Here is a 19,233-nt window from a genome sequence, read left to right as displayed (position 1 = left end):
ACTAAACAATGTCATTTGGCGGGACCTAGGGGAAGAGCCTTCTCTGTGGCGGCCCCGACCCTCTGGAACCAGCTCCCCCCAGATATCAGAGTTGCCCCCACCCTCCTTGCCTTTCGCAAGCTCCTTAAAACCCACCTCTGTCGTCAGGCATGGGGGGAATTGAAATTTTTTCCCTTCCCCCTAGGCTTATAGAATTTATACATGGTATGCTTGTTTGTATGATTGGTCTCTTAAATTGGGGTTTTTTAGATTACTTTTTAATATTAGATTTGTTACATTGTTTTCTTTATTGTTGTTAGCCGCCCCTAGTTTTCGGAGAGGGGCGGCATACAAATCTAATAAATAGATAGATAGATAGATAGATAGATAGATAGATAGATAGATAGATAGATAGATAGATAGATAGATAGATAGATTGATTGCTTTTAGGTAGTTCCGTTCATCAGGGGTGGGTTGTAGAATACCTGCTAAAGGTTGACATTATTGAATGGGAAATGTCACTAGGAAATGAAGCTTGAACAGACATGTTTCTTGACCTCTGCACAACTTTTAAGATCTGTTGATTTCAGCTCCCAGAATTCCCAATTCAATACAGTGGCACCTCTACCTAAGAATGCCTCTACTTACGAAATTTTCTAGATAAGAACCAGGTGTTCAGGATTTTTTTTTTGCCTCTTCTCAAGAACCATTTTCCTTGGAAAGAATCCAGTGAAGACGTTGTCCAAATAATCAGGTTCAGTTTCCATATGTTGCAAAAGTTCACCTGAAATTTCTATTTTTTTCACGACACGGTCGGCGCGCAGAGGTTTACAATAACGGACGTCCTGCCACTTCCACAGCTTGGAGAGCACTGAGACCGATTTCGCGGCAAAGCTTAGCGTCCCTCCCACCTACTCCAAGTGCTGCAGTACCGTTCTGACCAATAGAAGCGGCGCGGGAAATTCAATTGCATTACTTCTGGAATGCACCCTGTACTCCCCTTCTTCTGTTCATTCATGTCTGATGCAGAACATGACAGCTGAATGAATCCATGGGTCCATTCATTTGAGGAAAATGAGGAAAATTTCATTGCAATGGAACTTTCGTCCCTACCATTTATTCCTTCTTCTTTTTTTGCATGTGTGAACCAAAAGTTCATTCATTTTCTTCTTCGGTTGCCGCAAACCTCTTCAAGTGCCCTATATCGGGGCGGTTTTGCAAACAACAGCACTAAATTTTCCTTAATCCGAGTAGTCAAATGGTTGAATATTTTTGCTCCATCCCAGGAATCATTTTAATAATATTAGGAGACTGAGTTCTAGTCTTGCCTTAGACACAGAAGCTGGCTGGGTGACGTTGGGCCAATCACAAGGAGACTCTGAGTTCTAGTCCCGCCTTAGGCATGAATTCCAACCAATCCCGCCCCTCTCTCTCTTTTGTGGCCCAATCCACCTTACAGGGTTATTGTTTGTGGGGGCAAAGAGGAGAAGGAGGAAGGAGTATTCGCCGCCTTCAGTTCTTCATAAAAATAATAAAGGCAGGATATAAATAACACAAATAAAAATAAATAAGACATCAAGAATGATTAGAAAAGAGACCTGGTTTCTGAATTTTTTTTTTTTTTAAAGCATTGGGAGAAACCGAGGCTTAGATGCCCAGTCTTTGACTGATTTCATTGACGTCTGTCCTGAATCCTTGACTGGCATTTCAAACCCTTTTCTGTCTTACTGACTAACGTCCCCCTCCCCAAGCCCACTGCAAACCCCCTTCCTTTGCCTCTCCTGCTTCCTGCCCCTGACAAATTGGGTGTGCAGTCAGGAACCCAAAGTTCAATTAGAAAACACACCGAGCAAGGCTTCGGTGTAAGTGACCTTACAAGTTTAATTAAGGCCCCAGTATTATGAGAGATTGAGATCAAATACCCGTCACTTTGATAAATTAACAAATTATCATCCCTGCAGTTCTGGTGGGGTTAACTTGGGTTAGTCAAACAGGCAGGAAGAAGTGGGGCGGGGGCGGGCTGGGGTGTTCTAGGTCTAGCATGAATGTTGTGCTTTTTCGCTTCCACTTTTTGGGGTATTTTTTCTTCCCACATAATTCTTTCCTGAATCTTCAGAGAAAGGTGGCCTAGAATCAATCAATCAATCAATCAATCAATGAAATAAATAAATAAATAATTTAATCTCTCTTTTTGCCTGCTGTTCTATGCCGGGCTTCATCAGATTGAAACAAAAGGCAAAAACCCACGAGTTAAGCTTTGAATTACATTCTTTATATGAAAAAGCCACATTTACAAACTTTCAGTCTCTAAAAGTTCATGGACATAGTTTTCACAGCTGCAGAGCGATCAGATAGAGCTCCGGGAAAGACGCCAGAATCAGGGCTAATTGCATTCCAGCAAGATAATCCAGGCATGAGTCATAGGTAATACAATTCAGTGCACCACATTCTGGCAGGTAGGCAGCTTCCATGAGATGAGTTTTGCAGAACAGAAATCTGGTATTTTGGGGGACATTTCTGGAACCCCAGATCTAACACAGCATCCATGAAAGCAATGTTGAAACTCCACCCAGAATTACCCAGAAGGCCTGGCTTATATACCTGCTGGAATTGGTCAGCAAACCCCCAGAGTTAAAACTATAAAGTACATTGGTACCTCTACCTACAAACGCCTCTACTTATGAACTTTTCTAGATAAGAACCGGGTGTTCAAGATTTTTTTGCCTCTTCTCAAGAACCATTTTCCACTTACAAACCCGAGCCTCCGAAACTATAACCAGAAAGCCTCCGTGGGGCCTCTCTAGGAATCTCCTGGGAGGAAATAGGGCCGGAAAAGGTGGGGAGAAGCCTCCATGGGGTCTCTCTAGGAATCTCCTGGGAGGAAACAGGGCCTCCACCCTCTCTGTGGTTTCACCAATTGCACGGATTATTTGCACGCATTCTTTTACATTGATTCCTGTGGGAAAAAATGCTTCTTCTTACAAACATTTCTACTTCAGATAGATAGATAGATAGATAGATAGATAGATAGATAGATAGATAGATAGATAGATAGATAGATAGATATAGATAAATGGATGGATGGATGGATGGATAGATGATAGATAGATAGATGATAGATAGATAGAGATAGATAGATAGATAGATAGATAGATAGATAGATAGATAGATAAATAGATGGATGGATGGATGGATAGATAGATAGATGATAGATAGATAGATAGATAGATAGATAGATAGATAGATAGATAGATAGATAGATAGTCAAATACAAAATGCAAAAAGCCAATAAGAGGACAGGGAAGAAAAATGAGGAAGCGTAGGGAAAGAAAAATAAACATTGACTTCCAACTCCCCCAGTTGAAGTAAAATCAGGCATTAACAACAAATCACAACTTTTTTTGTTTTGCCGCAATAGTCATTTCTATGAAAGTCTATCAGTCTCATCTGGGAAACCCAAAATCAAGATGTCCTTCTTTCCCATGTCAAGCAGAATATTCAGAAGCGGTTTTCCAGGTGGAAACAAAATTATGTCATGTTCTTTCCTTTGAGCAGAGGAGTCAATTTTGCCAGTCCTCTGCTGCGTGACGTGCTCCTCCTTGGTCGCACCCAGGCTGGGGGTAGCCCAACAGAGCCCCCCTCTTGCCCCCCCTCCCCCAACTGAGGAGCCTTGCTTGTTTTCCAGCCCTCCAGCTCCAGGCCAATCCAAGCCCAACCCTCCCTCCTTTCTTCCAAATCACATCTCCGGCTTTCTCAGACTTCCTTTGGGGACCCACAGAAGCTCAAACAACCCGCAGCCGCTTGGCTGCGCATGAAAAGCGATTGGGGGGGGGAGGGACAGAGAGAGAGAGAGAGAGAGAGAGAGAGAAGACGAAACCAACCAAGCTCATCAGGTTTGAGAAGGGATGGACCCTTCAAAGAACTGGGGAAGGCAGGGAGAATTGATACATTTAAAAGGACGGGCTGAATTTGGGTACACAGGAAGCAGTGATGGGTTCCTACTGGTACGGTCACATTACGCAGCACTGGTAGAAAAATTTTGATCCCCCCCCCCCTTCTATATTCTGGGTATGTTTTTCCTATCGCAGTAAATAAGTTTCAAGTTTCAAGTTTCATTGGATTTATATGCCGCCCCTCTCCGAAAACTCGGGGCGGCTAACAACAATCATGAACAATATACAATAAAATCCAATACTAAAAGCAAATTAAAACCCCTTAATATATAAAAACCAGACATACATACAAACATACCATGCATACAGTTGTAACGGCCTAGGGGGAGAAGAAGTCCTAATTCCCCCATGCCTGGCGGCAGAGGTGGATTTTAAGTAGCTTATGAAAGGCAAGGAGGGTGGGGGCAATTCTAATCTCTGGGGGGAGTTGGTTCCAGAGGGCTGGGGCCGCCACAGAGAAGGCTCTTCCCCTGGGTCCCGCCAAGTGGCATTGTTTAGTTGCCGGGACCTGGAGAAGACCCACTCTGTGGGACCTAACTGGCCGCTGGGATTCGTGCGGCAGAAGGCGGTCCCTGAGGTAATAAGGTTAAATAAGGTTAAATATGTATAATTTTAGAAGAGCTGTGCTGTGCTGCGTTTATATAGTAGATAACGTATATTTTTGCATGCATCTATGTACACATATGGCTTATATACATCGAATTAAAAAGTATATTTTGGATGCTCGGTAATAGTAAATAGAGAGGGAAATTGTATCTCTCTGAGGCGAGAAGAAGCCAGGCACCCTAACCCCAATCCTTGGCACGAGTGACATCAAGTTGACCATCTTTAAGCCAGTCACATGACCTTTAAGCCACCCCCTAGTCACATGATCATCAAGCCACTCCTACCTGGTCACATGGCCGGCAAGCCATGCCCACAAAATAAGCCATGCCCACAGTGTGGTAGTAAAAAAATTTGCAGCCCTTCACTGGCAGGAAAGCTCCAGGATTTGAGGGGGTGGGGCAGAGTGTTCATATAAGTCTAAATGCTATTGCTATAACTTTGATAAAGTGAAGAGTTTTTCTTCTTACCTTCCTCCCCCCCTCGCGTCCTTGCCACAAATTGGCGCCTATTAGAACGACCTAATTGCAAATCGATGCGGTTGGCAAACCTGGGGGGGGACTACTACCCCCCCCCCCCATGCCGTTTGTCCTTGGCCGGCTCCTCCCGACAGGTGAAGCTGGATGGTGGTGTGGGGGGAAAGTCCTGGAATTGTCTTCCCAAAAGGAAAGGTAACTCATTTTTTTTCCAGCCCTTACCAGCTTTGGGGAGAACTACGGTAGTTAAGGGACCGTTTCGGCCAAAGAAACCCGGAAGCGAACCGCCCGCAGGACTGAGCACCAACTTTTTTTTCCAATTCGAATTAAAGAGTCTAAAACCAGGATTGTGCCACCTTGGCAATTTTAAGACTTAGCAATATCAATAGCATCCATCCGTCCGTCCACCCATCCATTCATTCATTTGATTTTTTTTATGCCGCCCTTCTCCTTAGACTCAGGGCGGCTTACAACATGTTAGCAATAGTACTTTTTAACAGAGCCAGCCTCTTGGACCCACAATCCAGGTCCTCATTTTACCCATCTCGGAAGGCTGAGTCAACCTTGAGCTGGTGATGAGATTTGAACCGCTGACCTGCAGATCTAGCAGTCAGCTTTAGGGACCTGCAGTACTGCGCTCTACCCACTGTGCCACCTCTGCTCATCAAATTTAGATTTACATACCGCTTCACGGTGCTTCACAGTCCTCTCTAAGCGGTTTACAGAGACTAAGCATCTTGCCCGCAACAATCTGGGTCCTCATTTTACCGACCTCGAAAGGATGGACGGCTGAGTCAACCTTGAGGTTCGATCTGCCAAACTGTTGGCAGACGGTGAGCAGCAGAAATAGCTTGCAGCACTGCACTCTAACCACTGCACCACCGAGGCTCTAGACTTGTGGACTTCAACTTCCAGAATTTCCAAAACCAGCAAAAATCGCCCCATTTGGGCAAAACGGATCAGCTTCTCGCGCACGATCCTGTCTCTCCTTCTCCTGGTCATAAATCCCACGCAACTCCCACGCGGTGACCTTACCAGCACGCAGTTGCAAGCACTTGTCCTAAACCTAATCAATCAAGAACACCTCTGCTGACTTTAGGACCAGCCCTTCAAATCAAAAAGAGCCATGAAAGAATCAACTCTGCATGAGGTCCGTATCTTCCATGGAGCGCCCACCAAGCAAATTAACCGATCCCCATTCAAGGATTCGGATGAGCTCTCCGTCCTAGATTGACACGTGTAGGTAGCTCCAAATCGGATGCCCCACGCAGGAGGTGACCTCTGGTTAACGTCAGGAATCTTTGGGGGTCTCCTGACCTCCCCAACGAGGGGGTCCTTGTCCCTGAGCTTTGCTGTTTTCTTGCAAACGTTTCATCACCAAACTAGGGGACGACATCAGGGGTAGAAGGGAGTGGAGTTTGCATAGCAGAGGAAGAGAAGGAATGTGGGGGGTCCTTGGTGGTCTCTGAGCTTGCAGTGCTTGCAAACGTTTCATTACCAAACTAGGTAACAACATCAGGGGTAGAAGGGAGTGGAGTTTGCAGAGTAGAGGAAGAGAAGGAATGTGAGATCCCTGGTGGTCTCTGAGGTTGGTGGTTTTCTTGCAGACTTTCATTACCCAAACATCAGTGCTAAACCCAATTCCTTTCTGGCACTGATGATGTTACCTAGCTGGGTAATGAAAAGTCTACAGGAAAACCACCAAGCTCAAAAAGCACCAAGGATTCCCTCATTTCAACCCTGAGCTACAAATATTCCCCTTTATCGGCTCCCCAACAGAGTCCTCGGAGAGGGGCGGCATACAAATCTAATAAATTATTATTATTATTATTATTATTATTATTATTATTATCATCATCATCATCATTATTATTATCATCATCATCATCATTATTATTGTAGGATTTTTCATGAGTGGAAGTCATTCACGCTGACGTCAAGATTTTATTATATTTATGTATGTATTTGTCAAACAATTATAGGATGGTAATTTATACAAATGAAACATTAGATACGTAATGATAAAAGGTAAGGATAGAAGACTATAGAACAGTAGGACAGGGACGGTAGGCACAATGGTGGGATTGTGCACGTCCCTCTCAACGGAGGCACGCCTGTTTGCACGAGGGACTCGCCTCTTCCTGGGCCTTGGGGACAACCCCTTCCCCATTCCTGGCCGCCTGGTCTTTCTTGCTGGTTGCCAGAAGCTTTAGGGCAGTGTTTCCCAACCTTGGCAACTTGAAGGTACAGTATTTGAACTTCAACTCCCAGCATTCGCTGGCTGGGGAATTCTGGGAGTTGAAGTCCACCAGTCTTAAATTTGCCAAGTTTGAAGACCTCTGCTTTTTGGGACAGCCGAGCTCGGCCTTCTCCGTCGCCTCCTCTACCCGGAGCGTTTCGCGGGCGGGCTGCCCAGCCAAAGGTGGCCAAGGGTGGGAGGCAGCGCTGCTTTCTGTCGCCCTCTAGCGCTTCAAGCCGCGCCTTCCAGAACCGCCACAGCTCCGGGCGTTAAAGAGCGACGGGGGTCTTTCCTGGCGCCCCCCACTGCCCGCCACCACCTCCTGCGGTTTTCCTGCGAACCCAGCTGGGCCGAATCTGCAGGGCAGCGGGGTGGAGTGGCGGGGGTGGGGGAGAGAGAGAGAGGAAGAGAGACCGACAGACCGACACGGAGGGAGGCAGAGAGAGTAAGTGAGAGAGAGTGAGAAAGAAGAGGCAGAGAGAGGGGGGGCAGAGAAAGAGAGAGAGAAGGGGAAGATAGAAATAGAGAGAGAGGAGAGAGAATGAGAAAGAGGAGGGAGAGAGAGAGGCAGAGAAGTAGAGAAAGAGAGAAAGAAGGGGAAAGAGAGAAAGAGAAAGAGAGAATGAGAAAGAGAAAGAGGAGGCAGAGGGAGAGAGGCAGAGAAGCAGAGAAAGAGAGAGAGAGAAAGGGAAAGAGAGAAAGAGAGAAAAAGAATGAGAAAGAAGAGGGAGGGGAGAGGAGAGAGAAAGTGAGAGCAAGAATGAGAGAGAGGAGTGAGAGAGGCACAGAGAAAAAGAGAAAGAGAGAGGAGAGACAGAAAGGCAGACAAAGGGGGGAAAGAGAATGAGAGAGAAAGTGAGAGAGAGGATGGAGAGACAGACACAGGGCCAGAGAGAGAGGAGGGGAGAGAAAGAATGAGAAAGAGGGTGGAGAGAGAGAGAGAGGCAAAGAGCGAGAGAGAGGAGGGAAAAGAGAGAATGAGAGAGGGTGGAGAGAGAGAATGAGAGGCAGAGAGCGAGAGAGAAGAGGGGAGAGAGAGAGAGGTAGGGAGAGAGAGAAGGGGGAGAGAAAGATGGGAGCAAGCGAGGGGCACCCCTGCCCCCCCCCCACCTCCCCGCGGATCCGGTGTGTGCGGGCGAGGCGCGCACCCAATTCAGGTGTTCTGGGAAATGTTCGTTAACACGAGATTTCAAAGGAAAGCAAGTAGCCGGAAGGGATTTTATTTATTTCTTATTTTTTATTTTTTGGAGGAAGGAGAAAACGGGGGGGGGGTGTAGGTGAGGCGAGCGTGTGCGGGCGGCCGTTTGAACTTGAGTTTCAAGTGCTTGCTGGTTTCTTTTGAAGCCGCCAACCACTCCAGAGCATCTTTCCGGGTTCTTCCCCCGGAATTCCAGTTCTGTGTGTTGGATGCGTGGCTTGGCACACACACACACACAGATACACCTTCGCACCCCTTTCCTGACCCCCCGACTCCGTGTTTACTCCTCTCTGGTCCTTCGTGGTCTTTTTTTCCCACCGTTAATTTTTCTCTCCCTTCTTCTCTCCTTTATTCAATTCTATCGCCTTCCTTCCTTCCCCTTCTCTAGAAACTTAGAGAGGAGGGGGGAGAGAAAGAGAGAAAGAGAGAGAAAGAAAAAGAGGGGAGGGAGAGGCAGAGAGGCAGAGACATACAGAGAGAGGGGAGAGAGAAAGAGAGAGAGAGAGGAGGGGGAGAGGGAAAGAGAGAAAGAGAGGAGGGGAGAGAGAAAGAGAGAAAGAAAGAGAAAAAGAGAGGAAGGAGAGACAGAGAGGCAGAGACACAGAGAGAGAGGAGGGGGGAGAAAGAGAGAGAAAGAGAGAAAGAGAGAGGGGGAGGGGGAGAAAGAGAGAGAGAGAGAATGAGAGAGGAGGGGAGAGGGGAAGAGAGAAAGAGAGAGAAGAGGGGAGAAAGAGAGAGAGAGAGAAAGAGGAAGAGACAGAGGCAGATACACAGAGAGAGGAAGGGGAGAGAAAGAGAGAGAAAGAGAGAGGGAGGGAGAGACACAGAGAGAGGAGGGGAGAGAGAATGAAAGAGAGAATGAGGGAGAGGAGGGAGGGAGAGAGAGGGAAGAAGGAACCAGCTCAAGTAACTGCAATGCTTTTCTCCTCCTCCTTCCTCCGGGGCTCTTTCCTCGTCCCTGTACCCCAAAGAAGGTTAGAGGGTACCCGAAAAATTCACCCTTTAGTAGAAGAGAAAGGAAGTGGTGGGGGGAAAAAACAGGCGGTCTAACGCGTCTGGTAAGGCGGGCTGCGAAGTAATACACTGATCCGGAGAGACAATATTTAATAAGAGTCGAAACTAAATTATTAGGGGTTTATTTTAAAGCATACTTCGGTCTACTTTTAATGTGGTATATAAGAACGTGAAAAGCACAACGCAAAATTGCAAAATTGCAGCCCAATCTGAAGAAGACACTGCAGAGTTCTCTTTGTGAAAAGCAGGCCGGGCCATTTCTGGAAAGTAATGAAAAGTTTCAGGGCTACTGTTCAATGGACCTTCCTTCTTTCTTTCTTTCTTTCTTTCTTTCTCTTTTCTTCCTTCCTTCCTTTTTCCTTCCTTCCTTCCTTCCCCTCTCCCTCCCACTCTCTCTCCCAACCAGTCACCGATTGACATTTCTTTGAGTCCTCTTATTTCAACTCGTTCTCTTTTGCAAAGATCAGGAGGAAAATATGATTTTTTTTTTATTAAAAAAAAAGGAAGGGGAAAAAAAATCAATTTTAATTTCAGTTTAGAAGATGGTGTTAACGGGGCAGCTAGATGAGGCTGGCTCTCTGGAGCTTCTTCTTTTAGTCTTTCCGTCTCCCCCCTTTCCCATTGTTCGGACTTTGCAGGACAAAGGTTCTATGGTCACTCTCCCCCCCCTTCCCCCCCCCCCCCTTCAATCTTGCTCCTCGGCTGACATTGGTTTGGCTCCGGGACTCCAAAATAAGTCTGTCTGCCTGTTTAAAAGGGGGAAGATGGCTGTTTGTCTTGAAGATGCTTAGCATGATCTACCAAGGTGGTGGTGTTGTCCGAATCTTGGTGAATTCCATGGACCAGGATTCTCCACACCTTCCGATTTTGCACGGATTCTTGGAGTTGTTCTATATTTCACTCCTAATCCCCCCCTCCTCCATTCAAACCGAACATATTCAGCCTTAGCAAGACGGAAGAACCCGGGGTTTGTCTTCTGCTGCAAGAGCTGACGAGCAGGAAGCCATGCTGGTTTGGGAGTTCAACCTTGTTATAACCTTGTTGTAAGGATACAACGTGTGGAAAGACAGAGATCAAGGATGCTTACCTATAGATCCAGGTGGAAGATACTGAGGTTGTTTCTGGACAAAGCAAGAATAATGCCCCTGTGCCATTCGCCATAGTAGCATCCACACCACTACAGCTGACTCAAGAAAGCAAGTCAAGCTGTTTCCTGTTGCTTTGCATGGTTTGGGATAATTCTCCCCTCTACTCTCCCTCCCTCCCTCCTTCTCTCTCTCTCTCTCTTTCTCTCCCTCCCTCTCTCTTTCTCTCCCTTCCTCCCTCTTTCTCTCTCTCCCCCTCTCTCTTTCTCTCTCTCCCTCCCTCTCTCTTTCTCTCTCTCCCTCTCTCTCCCTCCTTCTCTCTCTTTTTCTCTCCCTCCGTCTCTCTCTCCCTCTCTCTTTCTTTCCCTCTCCCTCTCTCTCTCTTTCTTTCCCTCCCCCTCTCTCCCCCCTCTCTCTTTCTTACTCTCCCATCTCTCTCCCTCTCTCTATTTCTTTCCCTCTCTCTCTTTCTCTCCCTCCCTCTCTCCCACCCTCTCTTTCTCTCCCTCCTTCCCCCTCTCTCTTTCTCTCCCTCCCTCTCTCCCACCCTCTCTTTCTCTCCCTCCTTCTCCCCTCTCTCTTTCTCTCCCTCCCGACCTCCCTCTATCTCCCCCCACCTCTCTCCGCTCTCTCTCTCCCTCTCCCCCCTACCGTTCACAAATGGGTCTCTGGGAAAGGCAGAGACCACCAGCTAGGGGGCGTTTGGCTGTCCGTGGCCCCTATTGAGGTGCCTTTAAAAAACAGAGTCAGTTTGAGGATACCATTGCCTCTTTCCTTTCCCCACCTGTCTCAACCTTTCCTTTCTCGATTGTCTCGGTATTTCTCAGCCTATCCGCATTGCTGTCTGGGGAATTCTGGGAATTGGAGTCCACCCATCTTAAATCCCCGCCCCTCTTATTTTGAGAAGCATTGCTCTGTGTATTAAATAATAACAGCTTGGACAGTGGTGAAATCTAATTTTTACTACCGGTTCCGTGGGCGTGACTTGGTGGGCGTGGCAGGGGAAGGCTATTGTAAAATCTCCATTCCCACTCTACTCCGGGGGCCAGCCAGAGGTAGTATTTGCCCGTTCTCCAAACTACTACCGGTTTCTCCAGAACCTGTCAGAACCTGCTGGGTTTCACCCCGATGCTTGGGTCCTTTTCAGCAGTTCAGTCTCGACCCCCCCAGCCATTTTCAAGGCTCTCTCTCGATGCTTCCGATTGTTATTCTCCTTCGCAACTCCATCGCTTCCCTACCCTTCCCTCCCTACTTCTAGTCGTAAGTCTCTCCCCCAGGGCTGGCGCGTTCTTCAGCACCGCGAGTACCTTCCTAATGCTTCCCGCTCATCCCCCACCACCACCACCACCACACGCCACGCCTTGCCAAGTTCAAAAGGACCCCCGTTCTCGAATAAGCAGGGCTGGAAAGTGATTTTTTTTTAAAAGAAGAGGAAAAAACCCCGAGTCTCTCCCAACACACTCAAGCTTTAGATGTGAGATTTTCGGAAGTTCGCCCCGAGCAGAGAGATCGGCTGCAGAAGTCCCAGGTTGAGCTCATGTCTTGGAAATCCGTGGATCCCCCCCCCCCCCTCTTTCTTGTTTGTTCTTTCCTCTGTTCCGTTGCTTTGACTCAACCCGCGCTGTTTTCCTTTCGCTGGCAGTGTTTACAGCTAGAAACGCGAAGTCTGAGAAGACATAAACTGCAAACCTTCGCGAAGTGCTTGGGTGATTTTTTTTTTATTTTAAAAAAAACTAGCTCTCTTGTTCCTCCCCTTGAATTTCCGCTCGGAGGGTCGAGGGGGGATTTTTCAATCCAACCAAGGTATACATGAATATGTAGGGTTCTGTTTTGTTTTTAAAATCACGTAGGTACCAACTTTGCTGAGTTTCCAGACTAGTCCACATTCCGACGTCCCCCAGTTTGACAATAAAGGACCGTAGGGCACAAGCTGGACAGCACCCAACTATCCTTCGCAGACCTCTGAAGCTAAGGAGAATCAATCTGGCGTGATACAGGGATGGGGCACCACCAGGAAATCCCAAGATATCGGGGAGGATGGGGGTTAGAGAAAACCCAACAGACAATAGCCAAATCTATTCCCTACGGTTTCCAACATTCCTCTATGGGGGCCACTCCAAGAATTCAGGAAGTCATTGTTCCTTAACGCTGCTGGGAAATTATAGATCAGTAGCCATGTTGTAAAAGGTCTGGGCTCCCATTGAAGGCGTGTAAATAGTTCCAGCCGGAATTTTTTTTTGGCAGAAACACAATTTTGTTATATGCTTAATTGTATATGGTACTTGTAGGTACCTGAGTAACATGAGCAAAAGCCAAACAACAAACACCAAAAAAACCCACCTGATTCCAAAACTTTACAATGCCAAGGTGGGCAAAGACCAAGCCATTAAAATTAGGTTAGGGATAACCCGCAAGATTCCCACTTTAGTCTTGGAATTCACATCATGATAAAGGCGGCACTTTTTCTTAAGTTTAGTTATTTCCATTTATTTTCCAAAGGGATATTAGCTGATCAGATTTAGATTCATCGGGATCTAAAGACTGTCGCCGACTTTTTTTTAAATTGGATATTAGGGGTGGGGTGGGAAGAGCACTGGAGATGGGATACAGGGGGGGAGAGGAAGGGTCGAGCGCAGCTCAGGTCTCTAATATGCCGGACCTAAAAATGAATAAACAAACCAAGGGGGCGTTTGGAGGGCTTCGAGCCACATTAACCATAATGAGATGAGGCAGCGGAAGGTGGGAGACGAGGGCGAAGCCTCCATTAGGCGGTTAAAAATAATTATTAATTACTTGACTTAATAAATTGCTTGCTCGCTTTTTTCCTAGGCGAGCTGCTGCCTAGGAATGCGGAGACGTGGACGGGGTGTTAATCGCCGCTTTTCTGCGGCGGGGGGGGGGGTCGTTTCTTGCTCTCCAAGCAGCGTCCGTCCATCCGTCCTCCCGTCCTTTCTTCCTTAAAACCGCTTCCTCCAGGGTTCCACCTTGCTAACCGTTCCCTTCGACGTTTGCCCGCCCGTCTCTGGCCCCCATCCATCCAATATATCAAGCCCAGCCATTTCAACATCCAGACGCCCGCCTCCCCCCCCCCCCCCCACAACCCCCGTTTTGTACTGCACGGAACTCGGAGGAAAAGCCGTTTCATCCTCAACCTGGATGTTGAAATATTTGTCTGGCATTAAAAAAAAAATCGCCTTTCTTCGCCCTCTTTCCAGGCGCTCCCCCCCCCGTGTCCTCCCCCCTCCGTGCCCCCACTACTGCCTTCTTCTCGCCTTGTTAGAAGCAGGTATTTGAGTTCTGAGCTGAGATTTGAGATCAAAGGGGCTTCGCTGGCTATTAGTTTCATGCCTGGGCATTGATCCCCCATTGATCGCTAAGGAGTTTGCCTTAACGTGTGTATCGGGGCTGCTTTAGAACAGCCTTGGACGAATGGGAGGGAGAAGGCGGTGGAATTGGGGCGGGTGGGGGGGGAAGAGAGACTTCCACCTCTGGCTTCTTTTCGCCGGAGGTTATAGAACAATGAGGAGAGGAGGAACAACCCTTTTCATCCTGCAAACGCGCCGCCAGATATCCAAATCGATAACTAATGACAATGAATAATTTACGGCATCGATTCCTCCCCCCTCCGCACCCAAAAAAAGGGGAGATGTTGGCAAACATCCCCTTCAAGATTTAAAAAAAAGGGAAGAAAAGGAAATTGTACAAGCGCTACCGTTCCCACCCCTGTCCGTTTCCCTATTCAAAGGGGAGCGCTCCTGTTCTTCTTGTTTTGCAAAGGGGGGGGGGGAGTTAGCTGCAATTAATATTTCTTAACCGAAAGCAAACAGATAGGAGCGCTTCTGTTGGTTGGTTGGTTTGGGGTTTCAGGAGGGGGTTGGGATGGGGAGGGTGTTACAACGGGGCATATCAATCGTCTTCTAGCCCGATAAAAGATTTGTAAGAATCGGTGGGAATTCTTACACGCCAAGAAACCCATTAAGGCATAAACTTTCACTGCCCAGACATGGGTGGATTAATTAACTGGGGGCTTTAGTTGATTCTTCCGCAGGCAAAACCGAGAATCTGTGGATGCAAGTTAAGAACAACCTCGGTTTAATTCTGAGCCTGTTGCTTCCCTTTGTATAGGGATGGGGGGGGGGAGGAGAGAAATGAGGATAAAGTGGCAGGTTTTTTGTTTCTTGGTCACTTTTTCTTTAGAATCCAGACCCTCCCCCCCCCCTTCCAGAATGTTGATCGCGTAAATCCATTTTTTTTAAAAAAAAGTTTCTGGGTTTATTAAAAGGCAAATAAGTGTTAATCAGACACTATTTAATCAAAACGCAGGATCCCACGGTATTTTAATTTCCGTTGCCAATTTCTCCTCCCTTGTTTGGGGTCAATTTATCTCCCCATTTTTTGTACTCTCCAAACTACATTGCTTAGAAGGTGCACGTGAACGAGTGAATGTGCTTAGAGCTGAGATCGCAGTCGGAGCAGGGTTTTTTTTTAGCTTAAAGTAGGCTAAAGGAATGCGAAATCAAACCGACGGTTGAAAGAAACCAAGGCTGGAAATACTGCCGGGAACCGAAGCAGAACCAGCTATCGGGTGTTAGCCACCTGTAGTTGCAATAGGGCGAGAGGTCTTGGTTCCCCCTTTCCCCACTTCTCCCCCTTAATAAAGTTGATGTCTTGATTTGTAGCCGTTTCTTCATTTAAAGGGGCGTCCAAAGAACGCCCCTCTCGCCTGCTTAAATGAGGACGTGGGAAACAAAACAGGCAAGGCGATAAAGAACCGGCCTATATGGGGGGGGGGGAGGAGTGGATACGGGGGCACCATGTCCTCTTTCTCTCCGACCTCACTCTTTCCAGATCGGGGTTCTGGGGCTCTCCTCTCGGCTTTAGGAATAGGCAGAGATGAGAGGGAGGCGAGAAGGTGAAAGAGAGGAGGGGGAGAAGCGGGAGAGGGAAGGCGGGGGTGGCGGGGAGTGTGGGGGGGAGAGGAAAGCAAAGAAAGAAAATTCCCTCGGCTACTTGTTATAACATTTCTCCAGGAGGTTGGAGGGAAGTTGAAAGTCTGGTAACCGAAATCAAAACTAACAAGGAAATGATCTGCGCCTCTCATCTGGGCCCCAGCTCCTGGGGGCCTGGGGGGGAGAAATCTGCCGGCTTCCTCTTTGATTTGTAAAAAATGCATTACCTCCCAAATCAAACGGAAAATTACTGCAGCCAAGGATGGGAAGGCTGAGAAGGGAGGGGAGGGGAGGGGGGAGGTCTGGGCCTTTGGGGACATCCGAACAGCACGCATCGGGCTGGCGGCGGCGGGTGGGGGAGGCGGGAATGGGAGGGGGCAGAAAAGGAGATTTTTGTGGGGAAGGTTTGAAAGGGGGCGAATGGAAAACCACGTGGAGCGCTGAGTTGGAGCTGCCCCTGGTGCTGAAATCCGCCACCGGCAGCTGGGACCGCTGGTGGCCGCGGCTGGAGCTGTCCCTGGTGCTGAAATCCGCCACTAGCAACGGGGACCGGTCTAGGGGCCGTGTTGGTATTTTGCGATCTGGAGTTACGCGTGGCCAATCCCTAATCAAGTTGGTTCAACCAAGTCCCTTCCGGTCTGGGTTTTTTTTCCAAATTACCTGGCTTTCAAGTACAGTATCGCCTCTAAAGACACAAGACCCAGTTTTTTAAACCCTTGTTTTGCTGTTCCTGTCTTCCGCTCCCTTCAGAGTTTAGAGGTGGAGGGTTCGTTATAGCTTCCCTGGCCCGCGTTCATACCAACACCATAAATGGACTGTTAGTTGGGGTTTCCCCCCCTAAGATGAGCACTAATCGAGCAGGCTGTTGAGCTTTTGCCTGAGTTGGGTTGATCCGTAGTGTGAACACATTCAGGGAATCGCCTTTATGGGGGGGTGGGGTCGTTGAAGACTATGTTGAAGACTATTTTAATGGTAGGGAAATACGGGCCCTCCTTGTCCTTCCTCCTCACCCAGTCCAGTCTAAATTCCCCTATTTTAGCTCAAAAGGTTTCCAAGGATCAGATTAACTATTTGGTGCCCAGTTCTTTGACCGGTTTTTAGATCAAGGTTTGGGGGCGCTTGCAACACCCAAGTTATTCCCCTCACTCCTTCTTTGATTCAACTCTGAAGTTTTCACAGGTGTTTGTGTGTATGTGTGTTTGATTGCCACCTACTCCTACTCCCTTCCCCAGTTTTTAAAGGGTGGAGGAGCTAAGAAGACTTAACCTGCCTTACTGAAAAGAAACTGCAGTGGGCGGCCTTGTGACACCCCCACCCTCCCCAACACACACACCTGTAATGCTAATCTTCTGACTTGGTGGCAGGTCGCGGGGCAGAAGGAGGAAATGTGCCAGAAAGCTTCTCCGATTAAGGCAGATCACCGGTAACTCTACCTTCCGCCCCGGTTCGGGCTGCTCTCTTGATTCGCCTTGCCGGGAGCGAAACTTTGGCTCTCCCCAGTCCACAAGTAACGAGGGCGAACGTGGTTTCTGGCAAATGCTGGCCAGAAACCAAGAGGGGGGAACCAACTTTCTAGTTCACCGCCTCTATCCTGTCCCCAGGAATCTCTTTGCTGACCTGGTCAGCTTCGGGATCCCTTCTTCATCTACTCAGCCGCTCTCCCATAGTTTCTAGAATGCCCGGGAAGCTGGCGCCTAGAGCGAAGGGCTAGGAGGAAAGGTGGGGGAAGAGAGGGGAAGAGGGAGGGAGGGAAAGGGCTCAAAATGAATGCTAGTCGAAAACTTGGAGAGACACCCCTGCCTGGGGGGCGGGGAGAACCACGGGAATTTTTTTAAAACGTGAGTGTTTGTGTGTGTGTGAAAGGGCCTAAGACGAGAATGAGGGGATATAATGAAGTGATCCGGCTTTTCTGAATGGGGAGACCACAGAGTTGGGAGGGTGGTGGTGGTGGAAATGCGCCCCCCCTCTCTTTCCCTTCCTCTTTTAGTCTCGCAGGCTGCAAGACTAAGTCCCATTCTCCATTTCTTTGGGTTCTACTTAAAAAGAGCTTCTCCAAAGACCAGCTCCGAAGTAGACCTATAAAGAAGGAAGCGTTGCTTTGGGAAGGAGGCGTTGATGGAGAGCTGTTGAGGATGCCCCTAAGATGGTCTCCCCTCCCCGCTCTTCCCTCCCGGGCTACATTAACAGAATAACAGAGTTGGAAGGGACCTTAGAGGTCTTCTAGTAGGTCCAAACACCCTCTGATCAAGCAGGAGACCTTTTATACCCTTCCGGAGACAAATGACTCTGTTCCCATGAAGAGAGAATTGGGGGCGGGGGTGGGGTATTTCGGAAAAGAGAGCGCTGGAAATCTGGGGGCAAGGGAGAAGAAGGGGCCCTGCCAAGAATAGCAATAGCAATAGCATTTAGACATATATCGCTTCATATTGTTTTTACAGCCCTCTCTAAGCGGTTGACAGAGTCAGCATGTTACCCCAAAAATTTTGGTCCTCATTTTGGAAGGCTGGAAGGCTGAGTCAACCAAGAAGTCACACTAACCTCATTTTTTGCCCGTTGGTTGGGACTTTATCTGCAAGAAAGGTCCATTATCCACAGCCATCTGCCTCTCCACCCCCAGGGCCTATTTGGTGGTATTGCAGCTCTGCTTCTCTCTCTCTCTCTCTCTCTCTCTCCCTCTCTCTTTCTCTCCCTCCCTTCCTCTCTCTTTCTCTCCCTCCCCCCCTCTCTCACACACACATTTCTCCAGAGCCTACCCCCCACCCCCCCAACTCTGTGTACTTAGGGGTCGGGACACTGATCCTGGGATAAACTCTTCTGGTATGTCGTTTTTACACGCACCCACACCGAGAATGATGAACAAAACGGGAGCTGCCCGTTATTAAAAAAAACCCCTCCCTTTCGAAAGAGGCCAAACCCGACCACCTTTGCCGCGGCGGGCTTTGCAGAGGCCGATTCTAATCCCGCTATTTCCACCCGCGTGAATTATAGCGCCATCTAACCACCGCCGGCCCGATACATCAGTAATGGAGGCGGCTTTAGATTGTCGGGATAACGGATGGCCGCGTGTTGGTGGGAAACATTTATGGCCTGAATATTTGAAGGGCCCGAGATCAATTTTTTCTTCCCCCACCAGTGATTTAGTGGGCCTCCTGCTAACACACAGCCACGTTTTGGCGCAACAGAGCCTGCCTTTAAATTGGGATTCCCACCCCCTCACTTGACACAGCTGTGATTGGATGAGGCTGGAACCCACTCGCGTGGAAGTGGCCCACGCTGAAATACACGCGGTGGAAACTATCTTGGCTTTCTGTCTATGGAAGTTCTCAGGCATCCAGGTCACGATTGTCCTTTTTTTTTCACCCAAGAAGCAACTGGACTTTTTTCCTTTTCTTTGAAGACGTTTCGCTTCCCATCCAAGAAGTTTCTTCGGCTCTGGATGAAGAATTCCATTCTCCACCGTGAGAAGCAAAACGTCTTCAAGGAAAAACCGGAAAGTCCAGTTGCCTGTTGAAAAAAGCACTTTTGAAATAGCCTGGCTTTTTAAACGTGCGCGCACGTGTGGTTTTTTAAATTATTTATCTATCTATCTATCGACTGGCGATCATTTATTTATTATTTTTTTATTTATTGGACTTTTATGCCGCCCCTCTCCGAGGACTCGGGGCGGCTTACAACATATAATAAACAATATCCAATATCTTAGATCCAATTAATTAGATTTAAAAGTCTAAAAAAAA

The 19,233-nt window shown here is 48.0% G+C and overlaps 2 protein-coding genes across 2 annotated transcripts in view; one reads left to right on the top strand and one right to left on the bottom strand.

The window, feature by feature from the left end:
• LOC139174323 (cGMP-specific 3',5'-cyclic phosphodiesterase alpha-like) overlaps positions 1-6,245 on the top strand; it is a 79,312-nt gene extending 73,067 nt beyond the window's left edge. The window contains exon 7 of the mRNA XM_070764620.1: positions 6,111-6,245. Within this exon, the coding sequence (XP_070620721.1) occupies positions 6,111-6,245 (135 nt within the window). The remainder of the gene's footprint in view (positions 1-6,110) is intronic.
• The window catches only part of CNFN (cornifelin), a 131,682-nt gene that overhangs the window by 100,740 nt on the left and 11,709 nt on the right, over positions 1-19,233 (bottom strand). The gene's annotated exons all lie outside the window — the stretch shown is intronic.

This window comes from Erythrolamprus reginae, chromosome 11 (genome assembly GCF_031021105.1).
Source record: "Erythrolamprus reginae isolate rEryReg1 chromosome 11, rEryReg1.hap1, whole genome shotgun sequence".
NCBI lineage: Eukaryota > Metazoa > Chordata > Lepidosauria > Squamata > Dipsadidae > Erythrolamprus > Erythrolamprus reginae.
This window is presented reverse-complemented; position numbering and strand designations above follow the sequence as displayed.